Consider the following 21,659-nt stretch of genomic DNA (forward strand, 5'->3'; position numbering starts at 1 on the left):
TACTATGGGCGCCTCGTACTGGAGTGGTGCTCTACCATCTTTACGTGTCATCGGTGCACCATGATTGGCGGGTACATCTAGCATATGATTTAGCCAACATGTTAGCCATGCTAAACACTGCTGTGAATTTCTTTCTGTACTGTTTTGTCAGCAAACCCTTTAGAGCGGCAGTGAGGGACGTCCTTTTGTTCCGGGGGGGACCGTTGCACCCACGTCAGCCCCTTCATCACCAGCGCAACGCTGCCAATGCCTCCACCTCCTCTATTTCCAGCACCAAACGTTCCCAGCGAGAAATAACCCCTCTCTCACCCAAAAGGGCAGACATCAAGATGTAGTCTTGCTGCTTAAAAACATAGTTCATTTAAAAATGAAAATTCTGTCATCATTTACTCACCTATATGTTCATGACTTTTTTTTGTCCATACTTTTTGACAAAAACGAAACAAAACAATGAAACCTTGAAAGAAAGTCATACAGGTTTGGAATGACAGTTTACTTGGGTAAATGATGACAGATTTTTGGGGAACTATCCCTTTAAGTCCCAACAAAAGCATTGTCTTGTTCTTATAATTAACTTGAAAGGAGTTCAAATTTGTGGCTTTTATGGATTGAAAGGTTAAAGGTGCAGTCACATAAGTTCAAAAATATGTCATTGTCTATTGTAAATAGTGTAGCGATGTATGAGGCACAGCTCACACAAAAGTCACTTTCAAACCAAGCAATTTTCAGTACTGCAAATTTGAGTGATCAACTTGAAAATGAGGGAAAACCATGGGTAATTTTTTCGCCCTTATGTGAAAATCTTAATTATGCAAATTCTTAATGGAATGACTAGATTTCAGCTGCAAAATTTCACAAGATATCAATATGTGACTGCACCTTTAGTATGTAATATTACGTGATTGTTGCCACCAAAACTGAATATTCAGATAATGAACAGTCTAGCATTCATTCACGCTAATGTGCACCACAGGTACTGCTCATCTAAAGTCTTATCTGACCTCTGCTTAGTGACCCAAGAGATCACAGTTTATGGTCATTAAACAAAAGCCCAATAATGTTAACTTTGTCTTGCTGACAAAACAATAATGTTTGCAGGACATAATGGATATCTTCCAATCAAGACATAACCATTCCAGAAAAGAGTTTGTTTGCACTGATCTTCATATCTGTGTTATTTATTGTTATATCCTCTGCAGGGACAAGAACACTTACTACAGTATTTATGAAAAAAAGATGTAATACTCATTTGATGAGCCAGATATCTTGTAATTTTCCATAAATGGTTAACCTTCAAAGGAATAGGTCGAAATATGTCTGTCATCTTTTACACACCTTTGGGTTTTTACCAAACTGTATGACTTACTGTGAAACTTAGGTAAGAGGATAACTCTTTTCCATATACTAAAAGTAAATCGAGATCAAGCCCCACAATAAGAAAAAAGCAGCATAAAAGTATCATAAAACTGTTTCATATGACTCATGCTGTGTAATTCATTTTTGATGCCGTATAAGATTAGCCTTGTGTGAGAAAAAAACGATGGAATTTCATTCATTATATGAAAATGTTTCTTTGAATTTGTATACAAAATTCACTTTTTGTAGAAAGAAAGTCATACAGGTTTGAAATAACAAAAGGATGAGTAAATTATGTCAGGTTTATTATATATATTATATATATATATATATATATATAAAATTTGTTTTGTTTTTTGGGTGAACTATTCCATTTAAATGTATTTTGATATTGTAAGAATGAGCCATACATTTAGAGTGTTTTTATAAATGCTGCTCATATTGTAGATGAATGAAGTTCTTTGAACACATACAAGCGTTTTTTTTTATTCTCACTCATTAATTTATGATCTATTATTCTGCATTTTTAGATTTGCAGCCATCTTAAAGGATTGGTTCACTTCAGAATTAAAATTTCTTGATAATTTACTCACCCCCATGTCATCCAAGATGTTTATGTCTTTCTTTTTTCAGTCGAAAGGAAATTAAGGTTTTTGAGGAAACATTCCAGGATTTTACAATACCAACGGTTGAAGGTCCAAATGTCAGTGCAGCTTCAAAGGGCTCTACACGATCCCAGACGAGGAATAACGGGCTTATCTAGCAAAACGATCGGCCATTTGCTAATATATATATATATTATATATACTTGTTAACCACAAATGCTCGTCTTGCACTAGCTCTGCGATGTGCCACACATTACGTAATAATGTTGGAAAGTACCGAGCAAGTGTTTACAAAGCGAATGTGCAAAGACTAAGTCAAACGGCCTTTATATATATATATATATATATATATATATATATATATAAAAAAATGGTAAAATAACAATGTCGGACGATTTTGAAGTTGGAGGAGAAAATTAGATTTCCCCTATCGCGATACTTCCTCCAACATCACACGTGACTTTTCCAACATGATTACGTAATGTGTGGTGCATCGCAGAGTGGGTGCAAGACAAGTATTTGTGGTTAAAAAGTATATACATTTTTATTTTTTTAGAAAATGACCAATCGTTTCGCTAGGTGAGGCCGCTATTCCTCAGCTGGGATCGTTTGAAGCTGCATTGAAACTGCAATTTGGACCTTCAACCTTTTGGTCCCCATTGTACGGAAGAGGATTAGGGCCAAGCAATAATAAAAAAATAAAACCATCTCGAGAATAAAGTTGTTAAATTTCAAGAAAAAAGTCTAGATAAAATGTTGAGAATAAAGTCATTAAATTACAAGAACAAATTCATTAAATTACGAATTTGTTCTCATAATTTTTTCTCTGAATTTAATCGTGGTCTCGTAATCTCACTTTTTTTCTCGTAAATTAATGACTTTATTCTCATAATTTAATTACTTTATTTAACATTTTATCTCGACTTTTTTCTCGAAATTTAACGACATTTTTCTCATAATTTAACAAATTTGTTCTCATAATTCAACTACCCCATAGTTTTTTTTTTTATAAATTTTTTTAACTGCCTATTTTGGGGCATCATTAACAATGCACAGATTTTCACTGACGCCGCCCCTTTAAGAGCGAGCGTGTTCCCTGCCACATGAGTTGTTGACTATATTACAGCGCATTTACAAAGTTCACACAACTAATATAACCCTCAAATGGATCTTTACAAGATGTTCGTCATGCATGCTGCATGCATGCTTCAAATTATGTGAGTAAAGTATATATTTGGATGTCAACGTTTTATTTTGAGTGAGTTTGATGCTGTGTTCCGTGGCTAACGGCTAATGCTACACTGTTGGAGAGATTTATAAAGAATGAAGTTGTGTTTATGAATTATACAGACTGCAAGTGTTTAAAAATGAAAATAGTCTCCGTGAATACAGTAATAAACGATGGTAACTTTAACCACATTTAACAGTAAATTAGCAACATGCTAACGAAACATTTAGAAAGTCAATTTACAAATATCACTAAAAATATCATGATATCATGGATCATGTCAGTTATTATTGCTCCATCTGCCATTTTTCGCTGTTGTTCTTGCTAACCTAGTCTGATGATTCATCTGTGCAGATCCAGACGTTACTGGCTGTCCTTGTGTAATGCATGTGAACACTGGCATTATGCAAATATTGGGGTGGAGCCCCCGACTGTTACGTAACAGTCGGTGTTATGTTGAAATCCGAGTGTTTTCCGGAAGTCTTTTAAACAAATGAGATTTATAAAAGAAGGAGGAAACAATGGAGTTTGAGACTCGCTGTATGTCTTTTCCATGTACTGAACTCTTGTTATTTAACTATGCCGATGTAAGTTCAATTTTTGAATCAAGGGCACCTTTAATCTCGAGATGGTTTTATTTTTTTATTATTGCTTGGCCCTAATCCTCTTCCGTACCATTGAAGTCCACTATATGGAGAAAAATCCTGATACGTTTTCCTCTTAAACCTCAATTTCTTTTCAACTGAAGAAAGAAAGACAAAAACATCTTGGATGACATGGGGGAAATTATCAGGAAATTTTCATTCTGAAGTGAACTAATCCTTTAAAAATTACATCCAATCAAGTCATCATAACACATTGTACACTCGGTAATTTCCCATATGAGAAACAAATGTGATAAGCATTTAATTTTCTCATCAAACATAATCAGAACATTTCATAATGTAACCTTTTTTGCAGCTGTAGGTTATTTTGCATGACTAAGTTAAACACCTTCAGAGCCCGTCCAGTGAAGCAGAGCAAGATGTCTGACCTTTTTAACCCGGTGTGCAAAGTGTGGTTGCTGGCTTAGCTGTACATTCAGTGCATGGCGACTGGATGAGGCTTTAAAAGGGGCTTCAACGTGGGAACACAATGAGTGAAGACACCACTGAACAAACAGAGTGATCCGAGGAGATCTGCTGAACAAAGCCAGCCCTGAGTTTATGTGCACGTACCCATGCAGCAACAGCAAAAATTTCAATTGGTTAGAATTGACCAGAGATGTTCTGGGGTCAATTAAATGACTTTGTGATTTGTTATCTGATCAGATATCATGCAGCACTTGCCAGTGTGTACTTAAAGAGAACAGATTTAGATTCATTTAGATAGACAAACTCGATCTAAACGCAAAGTAAAATGTGATATAATGACCAAAGTCTTGATGATTTCACTTACACACCTGCCAAAAATGTATTTTAACTTTGTGCATCGATTTGATTCTCTCAGAGAATTAGTTTAATTTGAGTAAATCTGATGGAAGAGAGACTGCATGTATCAATTAAATCAGTCCTTGACTTAAACGATAAAACAAATGTGTTTTGAAGGTCTTTTTATGACTAATTATTTAATGAAGTTTCTTGGCTAAAAGGTACATTAAAAGCTTTGATTTAATTAGTCTTGTAAATTACAGAGGAAAGTTTTTAACGTTTTGGTCGGGGGGGAAAAAAACTCACTTGTTATCTGGAGCTTTGGTTATGAACTCTTCTCTTGTCCTTTTAGTGCACTTGTGTTTCTCAGCACCCAGTGTTGCATCCTGTCTCTCTCTCTCTCCTTTTTTCTTTCTAGCTCTCTCTCTCTCCCTTCTCAATCATGAGAGAGAGCCTCTGGCCCTGCAGATGTTATCAGATGTCGTCTCTTTGAAAAAAAGTCTCCCGCTGCATCACAAACACAGATGCCTGAGAAGAAAGCACATCTATCGTTAAAGCCTTAATATGAGCAGACGGCTGACAGCACAAGAAAGGATCTGAATATTTAAGACAATAAATAACCTGCTCTGTTTGAGGTCAGCTTTAGATATGCTGGGTCTTATGCAGCTGCAGATCATGGTTTTGTCCTTGCTATGTATCTATTTTGCCGCTTTACCATCTGGTAAGGTCAACATGGAATTACATTCACAACCGTGTACACGTGTGGGTTTACTTTTAAGCTATTTTCACTCAGAAATTGCTGGTAAACTTCACAAACAAGTATAAAGAAACAGATTGAAATCAACACATTTAGTAAAATGTGACATTTTGAAGTAGAAAGACTGAAATAGCTTTTTCTTGAAAAATGTACTCTAATAATATTGGTTTTATTTACAACTTTTGGGAATTGAATGCATTATGAAAAGTGAGAGTGTTATGCAGTCAGTTGCAAGGGGTTAAATTTGGCTGGTTTGTGTGGATTTAAAAGTAGAAGTATATTCTGATTAAATAAATTGGCTCAAAAATATCTGTGGTTCCCATAAGCAAAGATGGCAGATGGCATCCTTTCTCAAATTTGAATGTAAGATTGTTTCTTTTGATTAATGTGCGCTGAATCACGTCCAATAAGACTAAGAATGTATTAAGAAAATAAAAGGGGCTGATTGTGATTCTGTGTGATGTGGCGTAACTGCTAAACTACAAATATCCCTACAAAATGGCATGTGGCAAATGCATGATGTTTTCCCTTAACGGAGTTGCATTGTTGTTCATGTTTTATATTGTGACACACAAGCTTTCCTTTAGTTGAATATGTGCACTGATAAACTGTTGTTGCATTTTGATCATACTGATTGGAAATTAAATGGCTATGTGGACCAATTTATGTGTCTAAAGTCCTTTAAAAAATAAATGCACTCAAGCCTGAAGCTCTGTTGCATTTCAGGGATGGAAACATTCAGATTTAAAGCTTATAATCGGTTGTGATGCATATAGAGGTTTCTTATTATTCTTTTTTTTTTCTTTGCTGTCAAACTAGGAAAGAAAACACACTGTGCGATAACTACAATATCCTGTAATGTTAGCAGAACATATTCAGGAAAAGACAGGAAAAGAAACAATGAGTCTGCTAGCTCTCTACCTTGAATATATCACCGTTGTAATCTTAAAGAAAATCCTCCATATGGTTACACTTTGAGATTAAAGTGCAAATCTAAGACATTATCATAAGCTGTCTTCAGCTAAATAAATATAACAGACTGTGCAAAGAGAGTAAAAGAGATGATCATGATGTGCCCTTAAGCACGGCTTTTGACCCCAGGTTGCTTGCGTGCTGTCTTGTCGCTGCTGGAATAAACAGTATGAGATTTGTATTAAAAAAAATTTGCACAGAGCATGTGGCAAATACATCAGATTAATCTGAAGAAAATGTGAGTGGTGCTCCCTCATGAGCAGTAGCAACAGCCAAGTAGGCTAAGCATCACGAGATAAAGGATAAGTAATGATTAAGGACTTGCCACTAGGTGGCAATGTGCACACACATTTAGAAAAATAGTTCCCACAGGATTAAGTTTTGAACCTGTTACTTTTCTGCTTGTAAATGTGGAATGTAGATAACAAAACTATATATATATATTCATAATATCAATATAGATATTGTGTTTTGAACATAATGTGATAAGAGATTGAGCATATTTTAAATGGGTAAGAGTAGCCTCAATTTGTGTCTTCATTTTGCCTTTATTGTTTTTAAAGTTCAAATTGTCCCTTCATCTGTTTTCAGGCCCAGAAGATAGCAAAGAAAAAGAAACAAAGCCATTGTTCGATTTACCTGAGTAGGCTGGTGCTGGGGTAGAGCAAAGCTATGCAGCATTGAGGCCTCAAATTACCAGTCTGCTACTAAAGTTAGTAACGCTCTTGTAATGACTAGATAGATAGATATATAGATAATATGAAGCTTACAAAATCCTTGCTCTCCACCCACCTTAAAGTTCTCACTACGATACCTTTTTTCTCTCAGTTTGTTTTTCTTTTCCATGTAGTGAAAACAGGCGCGTTCCCGACAGTGAGAGCTGGCGAGCTCGAGAGGGACGCGCAAGCTTGAGTCAGTGTGTGCGCGCGCAAGAGAGAAAAAGAGTTGGAGTCACATCAGTGTGCGGCTGAAAGCTATCAAAACTCGCCAAGTGTTTGCCCTCGACTATCCTTGAAGCTTTTTGAAGGTTTGTTTGCCTGGAATACAAAGGGGGCATTGTTTTTTTCAGGGTTTAATACCTTACCTCAGCTCTCTGGCACATTTTGGCGGCGCGATGTCTTATTTATTTTCATGCACTTGCTTGAACAGGTAAATTGCGCTCATATACCAAAAAGTGTCAGAGAAACGACATAGTATCTACGTCTGACTGCAAAAGGTGAGTTTATTTTCTTATTTCCTTGATATCGTAAACAGATTTCCACTTTTGCAATATGTTTGGATTTTGTGATTTATTTTATTGTGGCTTATTGATATTAATTATATAATGTTTTATTGTTAATCAGTTTCATGGAGTCTGTTTGGTTTGTTTTTATAAATGTGTTGGTGAAAATATCACGATTATGTAGACGTTTTGTTTTGGGGGTTGTTGCAAATGTTTTACTACGGTGTTAATTATGTTACGCAGCACAAATTTAGTTTCATTTGTGAAATAATCCCGTTATACCTATTTTGAGCGATGAAGAGAATCTTTGTTCACCTGCTCAGGTGCGACGCCCAGTCAGTCAGTCAGACACGAATGCCTCACTGTGCTGCACTCTGATTGGTGCGTTGTAACAGATTGAATGATGTGATTGGCTCAAATGGCTGTATGTAAAAAATGAGTACGTTAAATTACATGCATTCAAACCTTGCAAAATGTCATATTTAATCGCCATTTTATATGCCCGTTCGCACGGTTCTTATCATGTGGATCAGTTACACTTGTTTCTTCATCTCATTTACCATGCATACTGTAACCCAAATTGGATAACGTCTATCTTTTTGACATTGTCCACGATAGTTTTTGTAAATATCTCAAAAATACACAGAAAAGTGCTTGTCTATATTTTAATTTGTACACTGCATAAATATAATACATGTGGAAAATCGTAAAAAATGCTTTTGTAAATAATTTTCCATGTTGTGCCATAGACTACTAAATAAAATGAACAATTAAAATGCAATTATAATACAATCAATATGATTAGATAACCTGTTGACAAGTCCTCCTGTAGCTTCTTTGCTCATTGTGGCATTATCATTTTTAGCTTTGACACAGGATGTTTAATCTTTATGTGAATTAACTGTTTTTCTACAGAGAAAAACAGAGTTCTTCCAGGGTAAGCGTCAAGCAAATATACAAAAAATAGATTTATGTACTTAGTTTTTATCAATCTGATATGAAAAACGACTGGCAGTTAAGCACAAACAGTTCCTGAAATAGTAGTAGTCGTATTGATTAAGTAATGAAATCAGTGTAATGTGATCAAACAGACACAACCTGTTAAAAAGGAACAGACTCATCACTGGCTAACAATTCTGGTTGTAATGAGATTGTGTGCATTCCTTTAATTCGGTCTGATTTGATTCTTTGTCGTTAATCTTTATGGAAAAACATTTTTATATACCGATTTTACTATAAAGGGGCTATGGGAGAATCACAAATTAAGCTATAAACCAAATACTTGTTTTCGGTACTGAGATTTCACTTCATTTTAACTCATTCTAATTAATTCTTATTAAAGCTGTTCAATTGTAATACAAGAGAACCATGAAATGTGACATGAAGAAATAAAATGAAACCAAGCAGCTCTATAAAAAGCGCATGAATTTCACATCTTTTCCACATTATAACTGTATTTCACATTATAACTGTTCCAAAACCACATTTCCCATGTGCAAAGCATGTTTTTGCACATGTGAAATTTATGTAGTTCATGTAGCCGGTCCAATTGGATTTATACGTTTTTCTCTACCTGATTCACTCTTCAAGGTTTTGAAAGTGGAACTAAGAAAATCAATATTCTTTAAAAGACTAATTAATGATTAACAGACTGATCTGGATGAGCTTCAGGTGTAGAAATTCCTGTGCTTAATGATTAATCTCTGCCATTAAAGGGTTAGTTCACCCAAAAATGAAAATTCTGTCATTAATTACTCACCCTCATGTCGTTCCAAACCTGTAAGACTTTTGATCATCTTCACAACACAAATGAAGATCTTTTTGATGAAATCGGAGAGCTTTCTGTTCTTCCATTGACAGCTAGGCAACTACCACTTTGATGCTTCAAAAAGTTCATAAAGAGATTGTAAAACTAATCCATATGAATTGAGCGGTTTACTCAAAATTTTCTGAAGAGACACGACCGCTTTATATGATGAACAGATTGAATTTAGGCTTTTATTCACATATAAACATTCATCAACTCACACATCAGTTGTGGTAAAGGGAAGCTCAAGCATGTTTGCTTGACGGGCGAGAACCAATAAGGTTCATCCTCGTGTGTTACACAGCACATTTGAGCTTCTGCATGTGGTTTGTTCTCATGTGTCATTCAGGATCGGTTGAGCTGCTGTTTACAGTATGTTCACTAATCAATGTTTATATGTGAATAAAAGCCTAAATTAAATCTGTTCATCATATAAAGTTATAGAGTCTCTTCAGAAAATTTGGAACATTGCTGCCGTTCCATGGCTGCAGCAGTGCAATGATATTACGCAGCGCCCGTGAGCCCCTGCTTGCACAGGGAACGTGCCTTGCAACCATGGAGACGTTTGTGAGAGACTCTGCGTAATATCATTGCGCCTGCTGCAGCCATGATACGGCAGCAAAGTTCCTTGATTATTACGCTGGAATGAGAGTATAGTTCCTAGCCATATCAGCCTAGAAAATCGCAACCTTTCATTTTCCGCCGGTCTTAGTACACGATGTAACTACAGAAGAGTCAAGTTTTAAATAGGAAAAATATCAAAACTCTTTGGTCATTTTTAAGCGCAATGCTAACGGTCTAATCAGATTCAATGAACTATGCTAAGCTATGCTAAAAGTGGTACCGCCAGAACTGGAGATCGGCTGAACGGATTCGAAAACGGTAAAACTCAACTGTTTAACTCTAGGGGAGTTGGAAAATTAGCCTATTTTCAAAAAAAGTGGAGTGTTCCTTTTAAGGTGCGGTCATACTAGATTAATCAGACTCATTCACTCATTCATTTGTTACTGAGTTCCCTCACTGAGCGAGTCAGTTTTTGGTCATGCCAGATTCAAAATGAACCAAGAACCTTTACGATGATGTGCACTTTTCTTTAAAAAAACTATGATATTATGAGTGAGAGATTGGAATTGGAACAAATCTATATTAAATACAACTAAATAATACCCTATAGTTTATATACACTATACTATTCAAAAGTTTAAAGTCGGTATGATTTTTAAAAAAAAATTTTTTTTAAAGAAGTCTCTTGCTTGCCAAGGCTGACCAAAAATACAGTAAAAACAGTAATATTGTGAAAAAGTATTACAATTTACAATTTAAAACAACTGTTTTACATTTTAAAATACATTAAAATGGAAATTTATTCATGTGATGGCAAAACTACATTTCCAGCATTATTACTTCAGTCTTCAGTGTCACATGATCCTTCAGAAATCATCCTAATTTGCTGATTTGGAGCTCAAGAAACATTTCTTCTTCTTACCAATGTTGAAAACAGTTGTGCTGCTTAAGGGAAATTTTTTTCCCCCCAGAATTTTTTGACAAATAGAAAGTTAAAAACTTTAAACACTATTAACTTTAAACAGCATTAAAATGGAAACTTTTGAAACAAGGTCTTTTCTGTCACTTTTGATGAAATTAATGTGTCCTTGCTGAGTAAAAATATTAATTTCCTTTCCCCAAAATGTATAGTAATGTAACTTAAATCATTATTTAATAATTTATCGCAATGTCTGACGTAATTTTGCATGTTCAAAGTCTGGTTAGACAACACCTTTAGAGAGCCAGGGTGGGCCACACTTGTGGAGCATGAACCTGTTTGTGACGTTTAAATGGCTGTGATGTTATTACCGTTTTGACGTTGTTATTTCCTCCCTTGGCGTATAAGAGGAGGATTTTGAGTCAATGTCACTCGCTATCTTGTTTTAACTCTTAATTGTTGCATGCTTGCATGCTCATTCTTGCTTTCCTCTCTTGTCTGATCTTAGGTGCTGGAAACCATGGATCACCTTCCCTCCAAATCCCAGCGTTTTCATATTCTGCTCTTCATCGCTCTATGCATTCTTCCTGGATCACTGGCACAGACTTCGATCCCAAGGGGCTGTGGAGATAATGTGGACTCCTTGTATTTCAATCTGTGTGACCTGAGTGCTGTTTGGGGTGTTGTAGTGGAGGCATTTGCAGCTACTGGTTTGGTGTCCACCCTGATTCTTCTGATTGTGCTGCTAGCCAGCCTTCCCTTCATCACTGACAAGAATTGGCGCAGTTCGTTGGGGCTTCACGCTGTGTTCCTGATCTTCACGTTTGGACTGTTCGCCCTCACGTTCGCCTTCATCGTCGGGAGGAACTTCGCCACATGTGCGTCACGCCGCTTTCTGTTCGGGGTGTTGTTCGCCGGCTGCTTCTCCTGCCTTCTCATGCAAGCCGTGAGGTTGAACATACTAGCCAGGAGGAACTCGGGGCCCAGAGGTTGGGTTTGGTGTTTGGGCGCTCTGGGACTCTGGCTGGTGGAAGTTGTGATCAACACAGAATGGCTAATTATTACAATTGTACGATACCCAACTAACATTAACGGAACCCTCGCTCCCGCCACTGCTCTTCTTGCCACTGCTGTTCCCTGTAACATTGACAACCAGGATTTTGTCATGGCGCTCATATACGTTCTAAATCTACTCTTGGCAGTCGTGGTGGCATCCTTACCCATATTTGCAGGTAAGCACAAGCGCTGGCGCAAAGATGGAGCCCTCATTCTGGTCACAGGACTGTTTTCGGTGGGCATCTGGGTGGCGTGGATTGTCATGTACGTATACGGGAACTTAAAGCATGGTGGGCCGAAATGGGATGACCCCACACTGGCTATAGCACTGGTGTCAAATGCATGGGTGTTTCTGCTGCTCCACACGGTGCCGGCGGTGTGTACCCTGAGTGAAGAAGATGAGGATCCAGCTGTTGAGGAAGATCTGTACCCCAGTAGAGGGTACGAGAACATCCTGAAGGAGCAAAGCGCACAGAGTATATATATGGAGAATAAGGCCTTCTCTATGGATGAGCCCAACACAGGTAAATGCAAGCTTTTGAGTTTTTACTTTGTATTTTATCATCTTTGCTTTAATGTTTAACAAGCTAGTTTTTATTAGGGATCTACAATATATCTGTGATAATTTCATTATCAGGAAATATTAGTGTGTTTTATCAGCATCGGTCTGATTAGGCTAATATTGGAAGCAGATAACATAAGGGCTTTTTTTCTATGCCAGATATAAAATTTTCTACTGTACATCTATTTAATTTATTTGAGTTCATTCTTCAGTGTCACATGATCCTTCAGAAATCATTCTAATATGCAGATTTGGTGCTCAAGGAACATTTCTTATTATCTGTTGAAAACAGTTGTGCTACTTAAATTTTATGGAGACCATGATATATTTTTTTTTTTTGTTTCAGGATTCTTTAATTAATAGAAAGTTTAAAAACTGTTTATTTGAAATATAAATCTTTAGTACCATTATAAAAGTATTTACTGTCACATTTGATCAGTCATTAAATGGATCAAAAGGACAGTAAACACATTTATAATGATTTTATCTATGATCAGGATGTTTGTTTCTAACAGCAATTTGCATTTGATAGATACAATCCTCAGAACTAAAGGGCGTTATTGTTACTTTTACATGTCTGCAGCTTTTAAATTCATTAGTAGTATTCAGATGGCTAGCTATACAGTAAACATGACCATCACAACAATGTGAAAGTGCTGTAGTTTGTTTGACAGTTTTACACCCACTACAGTGACTCTTGTGGAAACACTAAGGCCTGATTTCACAGACAGGACTTAGACTAAGCCAGGATTAGGCCTTAGTTTAATTAGGACATTTAAGTTGATTCTATAAATGTGCCTTAGAAAAAACATTATTGTTATGCATTTTAATGCAAAAAATATTTTAATGCTTTTGTGTTCTCTCAAAAAAGTTTCACGTAGTTTGCTCGCAAAGAACTTTTGACTGGTTCATCTCTTATGATTGTGCCAATGTAGTTTACAAACAGTGATTATATTTTTATTTGATAATGGTATTTACTGTTTGGGGATTATTTTATGACACCAAAATCTCTTTTTTTACTTTACTGTAGGCTACCGAAAGGCTTAATAGGTCTAATGTCCACTTCTAATTTATTACTTTAACAGTTCAACTAATCAAGAGTAAAATGAAAAAAATATATGTGTGTGTATTACATGATACAAATGTTGTATTGTTTGACCAGTTTTAAAGTTTATTACATTTTTGTTCTTGAAATCCACCCTTCTGCTCGGATCAGTAAAATCCTGATTTTTTTTTTATTTATTTATTTTTTTTTATCAAAGGTATCCCAATCCTACTAAAAAGTTTTGAACAGCACAAATTAATGATTTGATCCAGATCACAACCAAAATTGGATTTTGTGAACTAATCTGATTTCAAAATCATTTTTTTCTTTCGAACAACCCATTTTCAAGATTTCATCCAATCCTATAGCCGAAATCCGATCAGATCGCTTTTGAACAACCGTCCCCAGGGCTGAGAGTGTAAAGTATACTTGTTGATTATGGGTGATGTTCTGACATATTTTGGAACAAAACAAAAAAAGTGTCTGTGTTCATGTTTCACAAGTATCATAGGGCCTAGTATAAGGTGGCTTTGTTATGTATTAGAACAGTTAATGGACCTGAACATCATGAAAATCATTTTGTTCAAGTATTTTAAAGGATGGATTCTCAATTCCCAACTTTAAAGGTGCCATCAAATTGAAAATTCAATTTACCTTGGCATAGTTAAATAACAAGAGTTCAGTTCATGGAAAATACATACAGTGAGTCTCAAACTCCATTGTTTCCTCCTTTATATAATCTCATTTGTTTTAAAAGACTTCCGAAGAACAGGCGAATCTCAACATAACACTGACTGTGACGCAACAGTCGGGATCATTAATATGTACGCCCCCAATATTTGCATATGCCAGCTCATGTTCAAGGCATTACACAAGGGCAGCCAGTATTAACGTCTGGATCTGTGCACAGCTGAATCATCAGACTAGGTAAGCAAGCAAGAACAATAGCGAAAAATGGCAGATGGAGCAATAATAACTGACATGATTCAAGATAACATGATATTTTTAGTGATATTTGTAAATTGTCTTTCTAAATGTTTCGTTAGCATGTTGCTACTGTACTGTTAAATGTGGTTAAAGTTACCATCGTTTCTTACTGTATTCACAGAAACAATAGCGGTCGCTATTTTCATTATTAAACACTTGCAGTCTGTATAATTCATAAACACAACTTCATTCTTTATAAATCTCTCCAACAGTATAGCATTAGCCGTTAGCCATGGTGCACAGCCTTAAACTCATTCAGAATCAAATGTAAACATCCAAATAAATACTATACTTAAGCGATTAGACATGCTGCATGATGAACACTTTGTAAAGATCCATTTTGAGGGTTATATTAGCTGTTTGAACTTTATGCAATGATAGAGTCTAGAGCTCGGGAGGGGCTGAGAGCGCGAGCAATTAAAGGGGCCACAGCCTGAATCGGCGCATTTCTAATTATGCCCCAAAATAGGCAGTTAAAAAAATTTATAAAAAAAAATCTATGGGGTATTTTGAGCTGAAACTTCACAGACACATTCCGGGGACACCTTAGACTTATATTACATCTTGTAAAAAAAGCATTCAATGGCACCTTTAATTACTATGGATCTGAAACTTCTTTGACATAGTGTACAGCCATGTAAGCTTAAACGTCTAGTTTGTACCGTTTCAAAAGCTCCATGCAGTGATTAAAATTAAACTAATACTGCCAATCATATAAGCCAGAAACCCAATACGTCTGTGTCTGTTAACATACACTAAGAGGAGAGGGAACGTGTGACTTTGAGAGAGGACAAAGCTGCAGAACATGCTGGAAACAGGACTGAATTTCACAATAACTTCTGCTTACACCTCTGAATTTGATATGCTGATGTTTGAATCCACTCAGTCTAATATCTGATGGTACTGCACTGAACACGATGTTCATTCGTGCTCTCTTCCTCTCTCGTGTCTTCTCACTCTCTGTCCGTTTCTCTCTTTGTCTTTGCACCTGCTTGTTTCCTCTGGCCAAACATGCAAATATCTTTGCTGCCTTTTGATGTCCATGAATTTGAACCCAGTTTGCTGAGAGTTTCCATGCATTTGTGCATTCAGAGCTATGTCAAACCTTTCTATTATAAATCAACAATATCCAACTGTGTTTACTCAACCGATAACAGATTCACAGTACAGTTGCATATATTCAATCATGACGTACCACAGGTATAACATTTCCTCATGTCCATCAATATTTGCATGTCATCTGTGGTTTTGTGAAGTAAAAGGAATGCTTCTGTTTGTATTGAACAGGGAGTGTTTGAAAGTTCAAGAATCATATCTCACTAGTAAATGAATACCCAGCGCAAAATGGAAGACCTCTCCCACCCTGGCATGAGTCAATACGAGCACACACTATTCCTATCTAGAGACCCTGAAGCATGTGTTTACATTAGTATGTCTCCACGGAGACTGAGGTGTGGCAACAGTATCATCAGTGTTGAGTATTTCACAGAGCGAGAGGACATTTCAGCCCTAATGCATCATTGCAACCTTATCAAACCACAGTGCGTCATATGCCTTATAAATGCACAGGTCTTGTGTTTAAGATAACTTGAGATGTTTGTTCAGAGATTATGCTAAAAGAAAGGCATATATCTCTAGGTTATTAAAACATAACATTATTTAATTGTTCCGCTTTTCTTCCAAAATAAGTGTTTGTGTGTGTGTGTGTGTGTGTGTGTGTGTGTGTGTGTGTGTGTGTGTGTGTGTAAATTCTACATAAAAAACAAGTCTGCTGGTGTGTAGCCTATACGGGTGCATAGGTTGAAATTACGTTTTGGTTTTTATCACGTTTTTAGAGTCACAGTTTCGGTATTGTTCGGTATGTGCGATATTCAGGGAAAAAAAGACTATAGGGTCAAATAAAAATAAAGAAAATTAGAACAAATAATCAAACTACAAGCAACAGCACAAATAAATACAGTAGAGTAAAGATACAAATAAAATAAACAGTGCTTTTCAGGTAGTTTAACAGTAGTTTCCTGGTACACCAATTGAATAAAGTAGCTAATCAAATGTAAAAAAAACACAAAAAAACAAAACATTGAATATAATCTTCACTGTATAAATTAAATAATAATTAATAATGCTTAATCTTTAAGTTACAAAAGCTATTCAGTCAAGAGCAGTGAGAAATTTCCTTGTCTTTTGCTATTTGATTAACATTTAAAAACACATAAAGACAGCAGGAATATTAGGCTTCTGTCACTTTAAGACATAATGCACTGATACAGTACACTGATACTGAACACATGTTTTCTTTATCGAGTGTTTAAATTCACTAAAGACATAACCTGCTATGTTTGCTAGGATACTCATCAAGACAGTCATGTTGACAATTTTTGTGTGAATTTGTCCGTTCAAGCGCAAGACTTGAAAAAGAACTCAATATTTGCACACTGTACATGCGCCCCCGCGTGCACGCTTAGGATGAGTGCACAAATATTTTTCACGTCTAGTGTTTGATTATTAAAATTAGCAATGCTTAAATGAATTAGTTTAAACACAGATGTGCTGTTCAGGTCTCACCTGTGGTCGCGCGCTATTAACACCCGGGTGATGACGGTGACGTAAATGACTCGTCATATAGAATATACGGCGCTCGCATTAAACAAAGTTTAGGGGAAGCCAGAATGCATATCCATTGACAAACTCAACAAACCATATGCGTATGTGTCGTCAGATATGAGATAAACCGCGGTGCAAGTGCGTGCTGAACTGTGTTTGGAAAACGGTACGGTTGTTTTTTTTTTTTGTTTTTTTTATATATATAATATAACATAGTATAGTATAGTATAGTATAGTATAGTATAGTATAGTATAGTATAATATAGTATAGTATAATATAGTATAGTATAGTATAGTATAGTATAGTATAATATAATATATATATATATATATATATATATATATATATATATATATATATATATATATATAAAAATTGATCAAACAATACAATATTATAATTTAAGCATCATTACTCCAGTTTTCAGTGTCACATGATCCTTCAGAAATCATTCTAATATGCTGATTTAGTGCTGTCTTAATATTATCAATGTTGAAAACTATTGTGCTGCTTAATATTTTTCTTTTATGAACAGAAGTTCAAAAGAATTGCATTTAATTGAAATATTTAGGAACATAACTTTTGGTCATCCCTGCTAAATAAAAGTATTCATTAAAAAAAATGTACCGACCCCAAACATTTGAACAGTAGTATAAATTCAAATATTACATAAATATGCTAAATAGATATGCTAAAGATTTTGATTTCAACATCAGTCATAACAAATCTGAAATAAACTATTACACTAATATTCACATGGATACAGGTTATTTATTCACATTTATTGCATATAGCAGCTTTGCCATTTTGTCTCCTGAAGTATTTGTATAAGGCATGTCATGCAATGGTGTATTCAAGTCCAAACAATTAACATTTTTGTTTTAATATTGTTTTCTCAGCTAATAAGCCTGTGTCCCCATACGGAGGCTATAACGGCCAACTCAGAAGTTGTGTATATCAGCCGACAGAACTGGCCATCATCACCAAAGGAGTGGGAAATGTGAGTGCACATATTTTACTACTGATTTGACTATGTATACAACCACCACGTCTTGTGTTCCCTGTTCACAAACAAAATACAAAAGTCCACTAAAAGAACAATATGCATCTGTTTCAGTGTTGTAGACTTGAATGTTTTGTGCATTTGTGTGTTCATCTGCCATATCTATTTGGACTGTGTTTTCGGCTGTAGCATCAGGGGGAATCGTATGACAATATGATTCCACGAGCATCCACAGGCACTCCGCCCAGAGCCCAGATCGGTCACACCGGCCCGTCATCACAAGTTGATGATATGAGAAAAATATATTCAAATGTACGTGGGGAGCATTAGTGATGCTGGGTTTGTTTGGTTCGGGTCTCTCCAGTCTACCGCCTTTCAGTTTCATCTGCCTTCTTTCTTTTTTAACATGCATGCATACTGACCTACTGACATTTGAACAGAATTTTTCTGTTTGTATTAATCTGATTGACTGCAAAGTGTCCTTCAGCTCTGTAAGGGTGCTGTATAAAAATGATGATTTTATATATATATATATATATATATATATATATTATATTATATATTCCATTCATTTGGAATATGTGGAAAACCCAACTGAAGGATTAAATTGTTTTACAATGAAGCTCGTCAACATTTTTCACTTTGGTAAAGAAAACAGAATCTGTCCTTGACGTGTCTTCTCAAATTTCTGGGTCTTGCCTCTCACTTTATCGTCTCTCTCAATTACACATGTCCGTGGGGAATTCTTCTCTTTGCCTTGTCATTCATTCTTTCAAGATCTGCTTTCATTCCTAGAATGCACTTGGTGACACTGTAACCTTCTGTCTTGGCTAGAGGAATTTAAAAATTGTGATTGTTTGTGTTGTTAATTATTATTATTTTCATTTTTTGTAAGGTATGAGGGGGTGGAAGAAGAAATCAAATCTAATAAACTAAACTGTATGTTTTCTGTCTTTTTCTTTTCTTTTTTTTTTTTTTTAAATCATTTAATTATTGTTTTTCTCACCTCTGTCACATGTGTATTCTCTTATAGACCTTAGTCTGGTTAGTCGCCATATTGAATTTAACACTGATGCAAACAAGGCTGTGAAGGATAGACGCAATCTTTACAATGGCAAGCACTAAAGGTCCCAATATACTCACAGTGAAGTTCTTTTTCATTCTTCGCTTTGGGTTAAAATGAATTTCGAAATACGTGACCAGTGATCCAACGCCACCCGCGCTGCTGAGAGTGAAGGTTAGATGAATATGTAAATCTGTGCTACGCTTTCCTCTCAATAACAAAATAAACGCACAAAGCATTTTTTAAAATAAAGCATAAGAAAAGCATCTGATCATCACAACATGGATACGTATGCACAAGCGCTGCAATTCAGTCACGTCAAGTTTATTTATATAGCACATTATATGATAGATTTCTCCAAAATCAAGCAGATTTACTCTTATATTAAATATGTTAAACAGTTTCAGTGTCTCGTTTTATCAGAAGTACAACTTAATTTTCTTCTATAAAGCTGCTTTCCAGTGTGTTCATGTTTTCACTCGTGGATGTCTGACCTTGACCGACTAAACAGGAGAAATGAAGTGGAGATGATTTCCATGTGAATTAAGACGGAGCCTCTGCACACACCAAATAATCACAGACCAAAGGTGTTTACCAGCTAGACAAACTTTTCCAGAAAGTTTTGGCCTGATTTTGTTTGAAATTACATCACATCATGAAGTATATCGGGGCCTTAAAGGTCCTAGATCATATAATTTTCACAACTTTTTAAAACATTTTTTGGGTATGTTTACACAACAACAATGTACTAAAAAAGTTTTTCCTTTGCGCTTTTCATGTACAAACAACAACGTTATTGTGAAAACAATTAAAAACAGTATTATTCATGCGTCTATAGACTGAACGCATAATACACATGTGCATGACGTCACAGTTTTCACAAATTCGTGTTTTTGTTGTTTACGCATGGAGACGATAACAGTATCATTTTCAAAAGCGAGCGTTTTGAAACCTGATTGCGTTTTTGGGCCACCAAAACGCCATTGCTGTGTAAATGAACAGCCAAACCGCATAAAAGGTTTTCCGTTTTAGTGTCGTTTAGTTGTCTACTGAAAATGGATTCGTCAGCTACACAATGTATCTTGTCAAACAACAGTTCAATCCACTGAACACTTTTTCTATCCCTCGTATCCATGCCTATCAAAACTTAAATATGGCGCTTCTGTGATTAAGGTCTATTGCTACTTATTTCCACTTTCTGTCCAAGAGTCTTTGTTACAAAATTACATTTTTACACACATTTATTTGTTATATTTAGAGCTGTTCTCTAATATTATTTTACAATATTTGGTTTTAAACGAGGGATCAACTTTAAAATATTAATCTAATGTTTCCTCTATTTCTCCCTGTAGGGAAATTTCAACAGAAGACCCCAGTGATCTGCTCACGCCAGCTGTTTTTTTGTTTTTTTTTTTCCTGGTGTTTCTAAATAAAGATTCATGATTTTGTTTTTCTTTCCATTGCTGTGGTCCACTGCACAGACCAACTTGAACTCAGAGTAACTGAGCAACAACTTGTTGGTTTGCTCTACTGAAAGACAATGTGTTGGGTTATCTCAACCTGATTGAACTGTTGAAGGTGGGAAATTGTACAGTATGGCTTGTTTGTGCATGGGGCACATTAAAAAGATTAGTTGTACCAATGATTGTATAGACTACTGCAATGCTGCCAGCTGTGTTTAAGCACAGACCAGCAAAGGACTGTAAAATAAATGTATGCTGGTTTTCTGTCACTCAGTTCTGACATGCTGCTTCTACCACTGTAAACATTGGTGTTGGGACACCATACATATGCATAAACCTTATTTACATATATAAAATATTAATAATGTGCAATCATAATTTTGGTGCAGCGACCGGATTAATGACTATTTCATTATTTTCCCAACTTTGTATTTATTGTAATGTACAAATTACACTAAATCTGAACAGAATATCTTTGTAATTGTTCAGCTGATTTATGTATATATTAAAACTTCATTGAATGGGAAATGCAGTTTGAAAGGATGTTTTATTTTTAACTCCTCTTGCTGTAGTTGCAAACAGCTTACCATGTGGAAAACACTGTTTTTGAAATTCTGAAATGTTACTGTGAGACTGATTACACATGTGACATGGTCACAGGGACATCATCAGGATAAGTTCCCAAAGGGAAGTTAGTCGAATGGAAAATTCTCTTCAGCTTAACCAGACATGACATTTACATAGATACTGCTGATACGTTTCACAATATATCAGCATGAGCTACAGGGTTACAGATGGAGGGTTGTTAAAGGTAGCCATTACATCATCACATGACCAAAGCATGGAAGATAGTTCACACGTTTGTTTTGTTTTTTTCTTTTGTATTATAACTGTATTAGCTACATAAGTACTAATGACCAATGTCAACTTTATTTGTATAGCGCTTTATACAATCCAGATCGATTCAAAGCAGCTTTACAGTGATAAACTGAAAAATAATGATGATGCAAATAGTTCAATTCTACTATAAATCAGC

General features: G+C 35.7%; 2 protein-coding genes across 4 annotated transcripts in view; both read left to right on the plus strand.

The window, feature by feature from the left end:
* gpr142 (G protein-coupled receptor 142) overlaps window positions 1-1,754 on the plus strand; it is an 11,262-nt gene extending 9,508 nt beyond the window's left edge. The window contains exon 3 of the mRNA XM_067368724.1: window positions 1-1,754. This exon is cut by the window's left edge and continues 618 nt beyond it. Within this exon, the coding sequence (XP_067224825.1) occupies window positions 1-335 (335 nt within the window). The 3' untranslated portion in view covers window positions 336-1,754.
* A 5,257-nt stretch (window positions 1,755-7,011) lies between these two features.
* gprc5c (G protein-coupled receptor, class C, group 5, member C) lies at window positions 7,012-21,170 on the plus strand. 3 transcript variants are annotated; one of them, XM_067368720.1, is made up of 6 exons: window positions 7,014-7,354; window positions 7,477-7,543; window positions 11,348-12,419; window positions 17,994-18,094; window positions 18,287-18,409; window positions 20,513-21,170. In XM_067368720.1, exons 3-6 carry the CDS (start codon window positions 11,360-11,362, stop codon window positions 20,537-20,539), a joined length of 1,311 nt encoding a protein of 436 aa, XP_067224821.1. In that variant the 5' UTR covers window positions 7,014-7,354; window positions 7,477-7,543; window positions 11,348-11,359; the 3' UTR covers window positions 20,540-21,170. The 3 variants fall into 3 exon arrangements, with proteins under 3 accessions (XP_067224822.1, XP_067224821.1, XP_067224820.1); XM_067368719.1 differs by having other exon boundaries at window positions 7,016-7,543; XM_067368721.1 differs by lacking the exon at window positions 18,287-18,409 and having other exon boundaries at window positions 7,012-7,543.
* Window positions 21,171-21,659: the final 489 nt, after the last annotated feature.

This window comes from Chanodichthys erythropterus, chromosome 19 (assembly GCF_024489055.1).
Source record: "Chanodichthys erythropterus isolate Z2021 chromosome 19, ASM2448905v1, whole genome shotgun sequence".
Classification (NCBI taxonomy): domain Eukaryota; kingdom Metazoa; phylum Chordata; class Actinopteri; order Cypriniformes; family Xenocyprididae; genus Chanodichthys; species Chanodichthys erythropterus.

What these genes read in the sequence shown, in the direction of transcription:
- gprc5c (XM_067368720.1), top strand. Translation starts at nt 11,360, where the DNA reads ATGGATCACCTTCCCTCCAAATCCCAGCGTTTTCATATTCTGCTCTTC. An exon ending in TATGGATGAGCCCAACACAG is followed by an intron (nt 12,420 to 17,993) that starts GTAAATGCAAGC and finishes TTGTTTTCTCAG; the next exon opens with CTAATAAGCCTGTGTCCCCA. An exon ending in TCACCAAAGGAGTGGGAAAT is followed by an intron (nt 18,095 to 18,286) that starts GTGAGTGCACAT and finishes TTTCGGCTGTAG; the next exon opens with CATCAGGGGGAATCGTATGA.